Consider the following 13,140-nt stretch of genomic DNA (forward strand, 5'->3'; position numbering starts at 1 on the left):
CACGAGAGAGAGCCATGAACCCTAGAAGTAGGTTAGGAGAGGTAACTGGAAGTTGAATTCCACTGTAAACAGATACAGGGCAAACTCAAAATCCTGCACTAGATAAGTAGGCTAATAAGTACAGGAAGGTCCAGGTGGCCTGAAGGTTAGTAAGGAAAGTGAAACGAGCTCGTGATCAAAAGGTCACTGGTTCATTTCCCTTAACCAGCGGGGAAGCCTGGGATAGACAGATAATTGGAAAAGTTTTCATGTAAACCCCATCTGCCTTTACTGTTCAATTTAGTTACTGTTCCCTTGGGCAAAGCGCTAAAACCCAACTGTTCCTGCATGTTGCTATAAGCACATATACAGGCAATCTTGCTGGGAAACTGAGATAGGGAGAAAATAGACTAAAGTGACATTTGAAACGAGGTTGATTTTAGATACTAATATATCCTGCAGCAGTTTTCTAGATTTTTTGTTCATCCGCTGTAGATTTGCTCAAGCATTCTGTAATGGATTTACAAGTCAAAGGGTTGGTGTATAATCCATGACTTTTAAAACCTTTGAGTTGTGTTAGAGAGCAAATTTTGGTTGGTAATTGAATTCAGAGTTCAGGGAGATTACCCATGAAATGCACTTTTAATCCCATGGAATTACCTTCATAATATTAACTATTAGCAGAGAGATATTCAACTCATATCAGGGCTAGTATGTTTGTAAACTAACAAGTCATTTTGTGGTAGCAGAAATATGAATCTCAAGTGAGCGCTGAAAAACGATAATATTTTTGTGAACTAAATCATGATATATGTTTGTTGAAGTGTTAATCACCTCTGGATAATGAGGAAAAAGAACACCGTCTACCCATGCAATTAAAAATTTCATTCAGTCCTGAAGTAGCAGACAAGGAGACAAAGAAACAATTGTTTTTGGTTGTATTGGAGATTTTTTAATAACACATTTCAATATTGCAACAGCCATCAGATTTTGTTCTAACAGGTAAAAATCATCAAAAATTAACAAAAAAGAAACTTTTTTTTTTAAGTTTTATATTCCAAACACCAGAGTTTCTTGGCTATGGCCCTAAATTCAAACAAATAAAACCCTTACACAGTGAGCAGATATTATATTCAACACATTGTTCTTCAAACAAATTATAAAAATAGATTTAGCATTTTCAAATACATATTTACAGTATTAAACATATATCATAATGGTCACAGTAACAGAGAGAGGGGATAGAGAGGAAAACAACTTGAGTTTCATTCATTATAGTGACGAGGTCCAGTTTGCTGTGTTAGTGACTGTGTGTGGTTGTGTGTGTGTGTGTGTGTGTGTATGTGTGTGTCTGTTTGTGTAAAAAGGGACAATGAGAGTGTGTCTTCAGATATGTTTACATGTGCGTGATAACATCTATCAAGGACATCATATGGGTTTATTTATTTTGACAAAACACAGTTACAGAACGAGAGAGAGAGAGAGAGAGAGAGAGAGAGAGAGAGAGAGAGAGAGAGAGAGAGAGATAGATAGACACATAGAGAGAGAGAGAGAGAGAGAGAGAGAGAGAGAGAGAGAGAGAGAGAGAGAGAGAGAGAGAGCGAGAGAGAGAGAGAGACACAGAGAGAGAGAGAGAGTGTGTATAAGGAGAAAGAAGAACAAAAACTCTTTTTGTACCAAATACAAACCGGTTACAATATTCCATCCAAAAATTCAAACTGAATGCATGTACCATCTATTGTGAAGCTGTATGATAATGAAATAATGCCCCTTAAAACTTGTTTATTCAAGTTCCCTGTCATAACAGAACAGAAAAGGCGAGGGGCGGGTCACTGTACAGAGAGAATTATGGGATTTGTAGGAGAGAATAATAACGCGCAACCACATTGTATGGCAGATACCCAACAGCAACAGAAAAAATTAAACATGATAATCCAACAGCAACGGAAAGAAACAACAACACTCTATATGACATTCTGTAATACTGCATCCATACTGCAACACACATACTGTCCTGTATACAGCATATCCATTCATAATGGACCTAAAATATCAACGAGTCCAGTGTTCAAGACTACACAGATACTGTGTGTTGACAGCATTAAAAAACCCTCTCCAGTTTTCCCCTCACTTACTGTATACAAAGAAAATAGAAGACATCCTCATCCTTTTCAGTATAAACTCACAGTAATATCTTAGCTCAACACAGAAATATTTCATGACATAAACCTAAAACAAAACAAGAGAGGACAACTGCTTTGCCTGGTCTTTTTTTTTTTTTTTTTTTAAATACTAAATTAAATAAGCTTTCTTCACCTTCCCAGCCTCTTTCTGTGGAGAGGTTTGCGTTACAGTCTGTAAACATAAATAAATATGGATAACTATATCCGACTTATGCCATCTTCCAAAACTTGACCTGTATTCTATACAGTGCATTAAACATGGTAAGTGGGAGCGCCTCTGGACAGGAGGATTATGTTGCCAAGATGCTGCATGGTAAAACTGACATCCTGGCTAAAAAGGGAAAATAAGACGTTTTAAACACGCAGCAAAAACAGCAGGGGAGTGCGGAAAGAGAGAGAGAGAGAGAGAGCGAGAGAGAGAGAGAAGAGAGAAAGAAAAAAATATTCTGATCAAAAGTAGCTCAACAGACAGCGACGTACAACAAATAAATGAACAATCGAACACACATTTTCCACCCTTCCCTTTTGGATTTACAGTAGTTATCCTGCAGCCTTTATTTCACTGACAGTAGCTCAAAAGATCCATGCTTATATTCCTGAAGGTAAGTCATCATCACTGAGCGCACCTTCCCACATCAAGCTTCACGGCTGCAAACACAACTTGGAAAACTTAGCTCCGGCCATCCGGTGAGGTCAAAGTCATGTGACCTCAAAGCTCTGCCTGACGAGTGTGGATGCTGCTTGAAAATATGGGCCGCCTATCAAGATCAGACAATGAATGAGCACACAAAGACTATATAGGACCATATGCCTGTTCATTTAGCCTTATCTGGGCCTCATCCAACTCCACTACACACTCCCCAAATTTACTGAACCCTTAACAAGGGGGCAGCTCAGTCTTCTTAACGGTTTCCCAACGATAGCCGCTGCTCTGAAACCAGCGGTTACATTCCAGCTGTCTTCTTCAGCGGAGAATGTTCCTTTACCATCTGATCTGAAATCAGCACTGAAATGATTCTATATCCTCTTATAATAAATCGGTTCCTGGTTTTGACGTGAAAGCAGCTGTGCCAGTACGGAGGAGAGAGAGTCTCCATGGAAAGCATTTGTGACATCCTGATCCCAGGTCAGTGAAACAGTTGTGCTCCTGTAAGTGGAGCAATTACCTTTCAAGCTGCTCTGAAAATCATCTTTACAGAGAGCCGGTTCTTTATCAATGTTGGGAGGGTAAAGGGAAATTCCACCCAAAATGTTTGTGTGTCTTTAAGCACTAATCCATATCCAGTTTAGTTGGAGCGTAGTACGTCTCTGCCTCTCCCACTGAGGTCAGCTTTAGACAGAGCCGGTCCTGGTAGAGACAGTATTTAATTTGTCTTTAAGCACTGGTCCAGAACCAGCAAGACGGATTTAAGGTCAAAGTGCAGACAGAGGTCACGAAAAGTCATATGACATCACTCCTCTGCTATCCCCGATCACATCGACAGGAAGACCGCCCGTCTCAGAGGGGATTCATAGAGCAAGGAAGGAAGGAATCAAGGAAGGCATGAAGAAGTGTTGGAAGGAGGAGCAAGAGGAGGAGGAGGAGGAGTTAAGTGGGGGACTGCAGTTAGTTGGCAGATCTGCTCATCATTCCTTCAGTCTGGAAGAGCTCTCTCCTCTTCTCCTGTCTGCCCGGGCCATCCATCCATGTGTGTGTCTGCATCAGTGTGAGATTGTGTGTGTCGATTGTTTGCTAGACCTGCACACCGCGGCCGTGCATCTGGATGACCTGGGCTCGGAGGGTCTGGATGGCAGCCAGTATCAGCTTCTGGTGCTCCAGGGAAGTGATGCCAAGGCTCAGTACGTCTCTATGGAAACAGAATATGAAATTCACCAAGATTGGTTAGAAAGATTTCAAACTTACTGTATAGTATTGCCAGTGGCAATAAATAGATTTTCAGGAACTTGTTGATCTACCTCCTATGTATTGCATGCAGCATTTTTTACATGTGGGAAATAACTTCAGCGGTCAATTACAGTTTAAAGGGTTTATGTTTAATTTCTGGTCCAATGCTGGCCTCTATCATCAGCGTTGTCTTGGCGACAACACTAAAACCCAAAAATTCAAGCTGTTTTGAGGATTAAATATACATGCCGAATTTACCAGAACACCCTACCGATTAGTAATAAAGTCTCAAATTATATTTCCTGATGTGTGTTTTTTGCCGATAAGCAAGGCAAAAACAAATTGCCAGATTTTGAATGGACCTTGGTGTGGTAGGAGGGTCTTCAAACAACAACAAAAACATTAGCCGCAGAATGAAGAAATCTCCACAGTGCGTGGGCCGTGGCTGTTCACTTCATTTCACTCACTACCATTCAGGAACCTCTGCTGATATTTACTAGTCATATTATGCTTCAGTAAAGCAGAAATATTACACATTTAACCTTTAAAAAATTGGTAAAATTAGAGATACAAGGTTTCTGCAAGGCACCGATGATGAGTTAAGGTATTCTACAAGTCGATGTCATGCAAAACGAGTACATGTTGGCATGCTGATGAGCCATACAGAAATTGTCAGTCCTTATTGCATGTGATCTAATTTCAAAATTAGTAATCCATCCATCCATTCATTTTCTAGCTGCTTATCCAGGTCAGGGTCATGATTTAAAAAAATGATTAATCCACAACATTAAAATGTAACTCTCAATATAGCCCAGTCTCTTCTCTGATTATGTTCAATGCATAAATGTCTATTACTCACTCACTTCCTTATTAATTTACTTACTTATCTATGCACTAATCTTTTCATTCATTCTGTCACTCGCTCACCCACCCAGTCCTCTCTGCAACCCTCCCTCAAACAAGAAGTGAACAAAGAGAGTTGGATAAAGCCACTCACTGTACGGTCATACGCGCCACAGACTCCAGGTAGCAGTATCCTGCGGCGGTGAAGTTGTCCTTGTATCGGCCCATGTCCACCGCATCCAGCCACTCTCCTACCGAGTTGAAGGAGGGGAAGGAGGGAAGAGGCCTCTCTGCTAGTGTGATGGATGAACTCAGGGTCCTAGAGGGGATGGAAAGAGGGGTGGAGGGTCGGAGACGGGAAGGGAGGGAGCAAGAGAGGGAGGGAGGAAGGAGGAGACATCAACACCTTGGCAAAGTAGATACCATTATTGACCCAGGAAATGTTTGGTAGGGCAGACAGCATTTAGACAATGCACAAACTGACAAACTTTAAGTTAGTTTATCTTGTATCCAGGATTTTTTTAGTGATATTATCTTACTGTACTGGCAGATAATTTTATTGGTTTAAACAAATTTCAGGATAATGAAACTTGTTTCAGGACATTTTCTGTTTTTATGATGATTTATTGAAGTCAAGTCATTTTGGCATGTATCAAGTGAAATTTATTGAAACCAGCAAGATTATCTGCCAGTGCAGTGAGATAATGTGACTAAAAACATCATGAAATAAGCTTGATAGGTCTGGAAACGAGTTAAGGAAGCTCCTCTTGGGAACAGACTATTCAGTGGTAGAGTAAACATTGGTACACGTTCCAATACCAAAAAAAAAACTCTCTCAAAGACATCGAAGCCTGCTTTAACCTCAACTGGGTCTATGTCTACCTTGTGGGCCCCTATTAACTTACTGTATGTCTGACTTTGGCCTGCTGCTACCTGGCGCCTTATTGAGCCTATACAGTATTTATCACCTCAGCTTACCTGCGTGCCAGTGTGGAGGAGCCGATGCCGTCAGGGGAGCGGATGCTCTTGCTGAGGGCCGAGTGGATCTGGCTGAAGCTGGGCCTCTCTGTCCTCTCCTTCTGCCAGCAGTCCAGCATCAACTGATGGAGATGTGGAGGGCAGTTAACTGGAGCCGGCAGCCTGAAACCGTCCTCTATGGCCTTGATCACCTACAGGAGAGAGAGGGAGGGAGAGTGAGAGGGATGTAGGGAGGCAGGGGATGGAGAGGGAAAGACAGAATGAGTTATTTAAGTGATCCTTTTCTCATTTCTTTCTTTTAGGAAATCATTGAAATGGACTCTGTTCAGAGAGGCAATACTGTAGTTAAGGTACATTGTCCAATTCTTGACTTACACTCCCCATTGCATGAGGTCAACAAAGGTTCATTGAGTCTTATTTTGGTTGCTTTCTTGACTATGGGCAGAGGAGGGGAGAGTGTGATAGGTTTGTTGAGCTGTTAATATGATTTACTTTGTGCTGAAATGTTCTCTTTAGAGAGGAGTTGGAACAAAGAAGCAGGATTAATAGTCTTATTCTAGTGCCACGTCCACTTACAGGCTTAGTGGAAATATTCAGGACAAATGGGGGTATTCTTACTAGTGACCCCAGAATAAAGTCCAAAATTGAATAGTCTGATCTGAATAGTGTTCAAAAACTCCAAGGTATCCCCAACCTAAACAATATGAATGGAAGATAAATTTACATCTATCAGTTCCAACAGAAACCACATTGTTCCTGTTGAGCATACTGACTCCAACACTATCTGGCAACTTTCCACCAGTTATCAGTAAAAGAAGAAAGGTGCCCCTGCAAAAACTGGACACTGCTAAATTCTCCATGATTGATTTTGTCTTTAGATTGAAAGGTCACTTAACAGGATATTCAAAGTCACTTAATGTTGCTCGACAGGATATTTGATGGGGTATCACAATTAATGGGGTCCTATCAGTACTTTTAATTTCCTATAATAAAACAAGTTGTAGGCATTGAAAAACAGTCCCAATGGGTCAGAGCAGAGAAATGATAGAGATGACACACAAACATCTCTCCAGACAGTATTTCCTTTAAAAACCCTTTAGATAACTGGCATTGCTCTAAAAGAAAAGCAACAAATCATAACATGATTCTTACAAAAAGACTCATCTCGATTCAATGTTTTCAGTTGAGTTCTTTGAGACAACGCTGTCCTCAAATAGCATCGCTTGAGAGCGTCCCACTAGACTTCCTCAATGTTCCCTGTTCAAAGCTCCTCCATCAAACTAATGTTGTCCCCATTCAAAAACCATTCACCATAACACTTCACAAGAGATATCCTCTCAATATATCTAGGGACATGCAATATGTCCTCCCTCCGAATCACTACGAGAATACAATCTCCTGAAGGAGGAAATAAAGTCAGAGACTAATCACAGTAAAGACATCCATCAGCAGCATTATTTCCTAAAACTCTTTCTCTGTTCTACCCCCCACCCCCCACCCCCCCCACTCCCACGCCATCCTGCAGCCTTTAAGCTCCCATCGCACCAAACAGCATTCATAAAGTGCTTCTCAGCGTTTGACATTTTCCATTTAATCAAAGCTGGGAGGTAAAGGGCATGCTGGATCACAGGTGGGCCGGCTGGCCAACAAAACGGCTGTTATGATATAATGTATCCATTTAAAGTGGATTAATATCCCCGCTGCTCTACAAGCTTGACCTTTGCCCTCTCAATTGGAAAGTTTGATAATATGAACCTGGGTGAGGAGAAAGTTTCTGCTGGTTTGGGTAAGGGCACTAAAAAACTAAAAACAAATATGAAAAAAGGCTAGTTATTCTCAGCCTGCTGCATAACTAGACATGCATATTCATTTTCAAGGTTCAATTTAAAAATGGCACATGCTAATCCTGTGCTTTTTAACTATGCACCTCCCTGCATAAAGCGTTGGCATTATATCATGATGAAAATAATTTTAGAGCATTAGCACGATGAAGCGCAGGGGATTAATGAACTATATGAACTCTTAAAATTGCCACTATCTACTTTAAATACTTTTTAATGCCCTCTGCCCAGTGTGTTGTTGGCTCCAATCAGAAGAAAATAGCTCTGAAGAATGATCTCCCCTCTCTTGTCTCCTCTGCAGAGTCTTACGTAATGCTTTCAACTGCACTTTGGAGGTATGGCTTCCTTCAAAAACTAGGAAAAAAGAAAAACAACCTTTTTGAAGGACAAAGAGCTAGGAGTGACGACAGAGGAAAAACAGAACACCCACCCACATTGACTTAGAAATAATAGGTTTCTCCGGAAAAACGGCAGGATCCTATCGACTAGACAATCTCTTCAGCCCTCAAATAGCAAGCACTTTACATTTCCTGAAAGAGGCAGAATTTTCCGGAGGGATTTTGGAGTCTTTTAAAGAGCGGGGTGGCACTGGGGGACAGGCGGAGGCCACTAGAAAGGGGGCAATGCGTCCTTAAGAGAAAACAGGATTGGTCATGGAGCTGATGCAGACTTAAAGAGGAGACTTAGGCCCAGCAGAAGCTTTTAGAGGCACCGTTGCTTGGCTTTCTTTTAATAAGATCCAAGCAGACCACGGACACAGAGTTCATAGATATAGAGGGATGGGGGGAGGTGTGTGTGTGTGTGTGTGTGTGGGGGGGGGGGGTGGTAAGGCACAGATAGCAGTGAAATACTGTAAGAAAGGAAGGATGAACATAGAGAATAAGGGAAAAGATGACCAGAGAGATGAATAGGAAGCACCCCCTGTCTTTCCCCCTGTCTCTCTCACACACACACACACACACACACTTACATCCTGGTTGCCCATATCCCAGTAGGGTCTCTCTCCATAGGACATGACCTCCCACATGACAATGCCAAAGCTCCAGACATCTGAGGCCGAAGAGAAGCGGTGGTACTGGATGGCCTCCGGAGCGGTCCACAGCACCACGCTCTTCCCTCCATGCTGGAGGAGAAGGAGAGAGAAGGGCGGGGTCAGCTCAGAAATGCAAAGCTTTGATATTCTCTTTGAAAAGCTTTGGAAACATTTTTGAATGATCAAAAGAATCTTTTGAGGACTGAAAACACCTGGAGTGGAGCGCTCAAGTAACCAGGGAAATAAAGCATAGGAATAAGTTTCTTTGATAAAAGCTAAATTATATGACCTCATCTGAAAGTAAAAATAAATAAAAAATAACCTCTGCTACTTCCTTTTTAGCCTGGGAACCAAATGAGAAATATGTTCTCTTGCCTTGGGTCCAAGGCTCATTAAAAAAATATTGCCACTCTTGTCATGTGTGGACCTTAGACCAATAGGCTTGTGTCCCACTTTGGGGGTTATTATTGAAGAAACTAGGACACAAAATCACTTAAAAAGCACTAAGTAATAAGGAAAACAGGTTTTCTTCTCAAATAAATGGGGCTAGCATGTCCTGAAAGGCTGACATCTTAACAAATCACTTCCCTGCTAAATACATACAGTATGCTGCTGTTTGCCTGCTAAAACCACCGTGCTTACCAGTGTGGTGTAGATGGCCTCTATCTTGTCCTCCTGAAGCGGCCTGAAGCCAGAGACCTTGCAGCCCAGGTTGGAGTTAACCAGCACCTGAGGGGGGAAACAAACAGATCAGCATAGGTTACATTAGGAGGAAAACAATCTCGGTATGAGCGCTCATCACCCTGGTGGGCAAAGCTCTTATCGCACTGGAGACAATTGATTGTTTACAGGAACAAGTGGCTCTGTGGCCGCTGCATTTTCAGTTCGACAGACAGGCTCTTTTAGGAAAACTGACTGAAGGAAGGGAAATGTGGATGTGACGAACAACATTTTTGACAGTACTGTTTCATGAATTTCAGTTGAAAATTTTTGGCTTTTGCAACTGCATACAGACACTTAACCTCGGTTTGATTTCAGCTAAAGCCAGCTCCTTCTATTACTATTGAGCAACTAAAATTACTGTAGACAGCAATGACCGAATCTTTATTTTAAGAACTAACTTCTTTGTGAAAAATGCTGATTACCCATTTGTCAAACCATGTGCACACTGACAGGCACAGCTACACACACTCTGCCTGCACCAATTGGCACTAGCCAAAGACATGAACAATACCACACACTACCTAAAGCCCTCCCTTCTATCCTCTCCTCCCTTCCTCTCCTTTACCTTGTGTGCAGCCAGCCGTCTGTGGATGAAGCCCATCTCAGTGAGGTACTTCATTCCTGATGCCACGCCGGTCAGCATGTCCATCAGCTGCATTACACTCAACTGGCCTTCATGTTTCTGAGGTTGGGCAGAGAGGAAGTGGAAAATGTAGGAAGCGGAAGGAGGAGGAGAAAAGGAGGGGGGAATTGAGGGGGAGTGAAATGGGAGGGGAGGAAAAGAAAGGAGAGGTGAGGTAAGGAGAAGAGAGGAGAATAAGAAAAGAGGAGGAAGGATACAGAAAGGGAGAGAAAACAACGGGAGAAATGGCAGGATAGAGAGGGGAGAAGAAAGTATATAAAACGCAGCGATCAAAAAAGGCAACACATCTGTTACTACAGTATAATTTTGTGCTCACCGAGCTGAATCTCTTTATTTGGAGAATAAAAACAAACAGGCCATTAATTCATATCACTATAAACCCTGCCGCGATGGTTCAGAGAGCAGTGGGGCACAATAACAGTTTACAGAAGCTTACAGCATCTTTGAGCGGAAACGCTCCATTTGTGCAGTTAATTATGTGCATTTTCCTTATTATTGCAATATGCACAAGTATTTCTGCCCTAGGATTGTACTATAATAGTAGTACATAGGGGTTATTATAACAAAATGCTTTGTTTGTGAAAGAGCTTAAAAACAGGGGATCATGATGAGTCTTAATTTTGTCATTAGACAATGCACTTGTGCATACAAATTTAAGACAGGCACACACACACACACACACACACAAAGTACATAAAAGGATATTTACAAACTTACCCTAAGGAAGGAATCTAAGGCTCCGTTAGACATGCTCTCCACCACGATCATCATGGTGTTACCTGCAGAGAGAGAGAGAAAGAGAGAGACAGAGAGAGATAGCAAGAAAGAAAGAGAGAAACATATGAACAAGTGGAATTGAGGTAACGGGGAGATAATCAAGAAAGGATAGAAAAAAGAAACAGAGAGATAAACCGAAAGCAGCACGAGTGAGAAAGGGAATAGAGATAGACAGAGAGAGCAAGAGAGAGAGCGAGAGAGAGAAGGAGAGAGAGAGTAAAATGAGTCTAGTCCACTTGGCAGCGGGGCAGGCATTGTGCAGAGCCATCCTTCACCCAGTGAACTGTGGTGGATCCGGGAGAACCTGTACGCTGCTCCGGCTGTCTCAGCAAGTTTAACGACCCTCACACACACACGTGCGCACACACACACACACAGTCCAGGCTCGCACACACAAGCATTATAGGTACACGCTGTCTTGCACATTCATATACGCTCATACACACACACATGCATGCACAAACGTGCACGCACGCACGTACACGTACACACACACTCTCTCTCTCTCTCTGCCCAGGCACAGATGGCAAGAATCCAGCAGCGCTGTGAAATTCACAGAGGAAGAAAATAATACTGCAGCAGACGGAGGAGAGAGGGAATGAGGAGAAAGGAGGAGTGGATTATGGAAGGATGAGACAGCGAGACAAAAATGGGTAGATATATAGACACATTTTAAATAACAAAAATACATATTGATTTTCCAGAAATCGACATTTTGAGCAGAAACAGCACACAAAAATATAATTTGGCTTTGTAATAGCCACATAATTCATGGCTTGCCATTGTTACTGGGCTTTATAAAAGCTCTTGGAAAGGTTACCCATAATAGTAGGGAACAGTGAGTCAGCCCAGAAACACTGCCATAATAGCTTCCATGAAGCCATCACTCAGTAAATGTGACAAGAGACTCTGGAATATTACCCATTTAATTTTTTTTTTGTTTTGTTTTTGCTGGGTTTTTTCAAATTGGGGATTGGAGTTGGATGTGGATCATTGGTCTGACTGTGTGATAGCAGGCTGAGAGGGTTTGGAACGGCACATAAATTCAGCCTCACCCAGGACGCAATCGAATGAAACTTACTAGTCCTCCTGTCATGTGGGCACCGACTAGAAACAGGCCTGTTACATATGATGCGCCTTGCCCCATAATTTCACAACCCCTGACAGAGCGGCAGTAAAAGTGACAGAGAGAAAGCTGCAGGTAGAGCAGAGGGAGCGGTAATAAGAGGAGAACTGACTTAAGACAGGGAGTCCTGATAGGAAAAAAAATGACAGATGGAAAGGCAGTGAAAGAGGGAGAGGGGAAAAATGGAGAGTGAAGGAGGGAAAGGTCAGAATGTGGTGGTCAACTGAGAAGAGAGAGGTGCTGCTCCATTAGAAAAGCAGGCAGCGGTGACTCCCCTGGCACCCAGGTGAGAGAGTATGTGTGTGTGTGTGTGTCTGTCTGTCTTTATTGTTATCTGTCTTTAGAGTGGGACTGATGGAGCAAAGTAATCTGGCAACTATAATCTCTCCCTCACTCTTGCTCTCGCACACACACACTCATTCACACATACACACTTGCAGACACAATTTGGACACAGACACATACTTAAAGTAATGCCTTGACCTCTCTCCCCCGTTTCAGAGTGTGTCTGGGGCGGTTAAGTGCCTCTTATATGGACCCAATCAGGCTGCCAGACTGAAGAGCTTCATTCCAAAATGAAATATCGCCCCCCAAAAATAACACCTACTCTTATGTAATGAAAAGAAAGGGGAGGGAAAAAAAGGAAGGGGATAAAAATCATTATAAACAATCAGACTTGGTAATGATTTAATTTCAATGGAGCAGGCAAATGTTGCTGTATTAGCCAGACCCAAACACACTAATGAAAATGTAATGGCACCTGAATTTCCCCAAGGGATTGATAAAGTGCTATCTTATCTTATCTTATCTTATCTTAATGCAAGTAAAAGCAAGTTAGTGAGTTAATATATAGATTTGATCCCGATTTGGGTTTTATGTTTCATTGTCACAAGTGATCCAGTGGGTCAAAATCAATCAACTACATTCATCCACTGGCCAAGAGTAGGAGGTTCATCGGTAAACCAATGCCTAGTTATTTCCTTTTTGCAAGCAACCATAAAGATTTTCAACAAAATGCTAGTGTTATGTTTGTTCTGACTGATGGAGTTGAGTGCAGGCTCAAGGACACATATACCCAAAATGACAAAAAAATGGCTTCAGGCTGTGCTGTAGAAACAAATAAGAGAGG

General features: G+C 42.1%; 1 protein-coding gene across 1 annotated transcript in view; it reads right to left on the bottom strand.

Annotated features, from left to right (window-relative positions):
- Positions 1 to 3,894: 3,894 nt before the first annotated feature.
- Positions 3,895 to 13,140, bottom strand: part of LOC139666642 (ephrin type-A receptor 7-like) — a 75,431-nt gene continuing 66,185 nt past the window's right edge. The window contains exons 11-17 of the mRNA XM_071545934.1: positions 10,826 to 10,887; positions 10,031 to 10,147; positions 9,385 to 9,471; positions 8,680 to 8,832; positions 5,869 to 6,059; positions 5,045 to 5,209; positions 3,895 to 4,009 (exon numbers count right to left, since the gene is read on the bottom strand). Coding sequence (XP_071402035.1) covers positions 3,895 to 4,009; positions 5,045 to 5,209; positions 5,869 to 6,059; positions 8,680 to 8,832; positions 9,385 to 9,471; positions 10,031 to 10,147; positions 10,826 to 10,887 — 890 coding nt within the window. The remainder of the gene's footprint in view (positions 4,010 to 5,044; positions 5,210 to 5,868; positions 6,060 to 8,679; positions 8,833 to 9,384; positions 9,472 to 10,030; positions 10,148 to 10,825; positions 10,888 to 13,140) is intronic.

The sequence above is a fragment of the Centroberyx affinis genome, unplaced genomic scaffold, assembly GCF_046629955.1.
Source record: "Centroberyx affinis isolate AG114_WGS23_722 - 3 ecotype Tasmania unplaced genomic scaffold, CSIRO-AGI_Caff_v1 ptg000261l_1, whole genome shotgun sequence".
NCBI lineage: Eukaryota > Metazoa > Chordata > Actinopteri > Beryciformes > Berycidae > Centroberyx > Centroberyx affinis.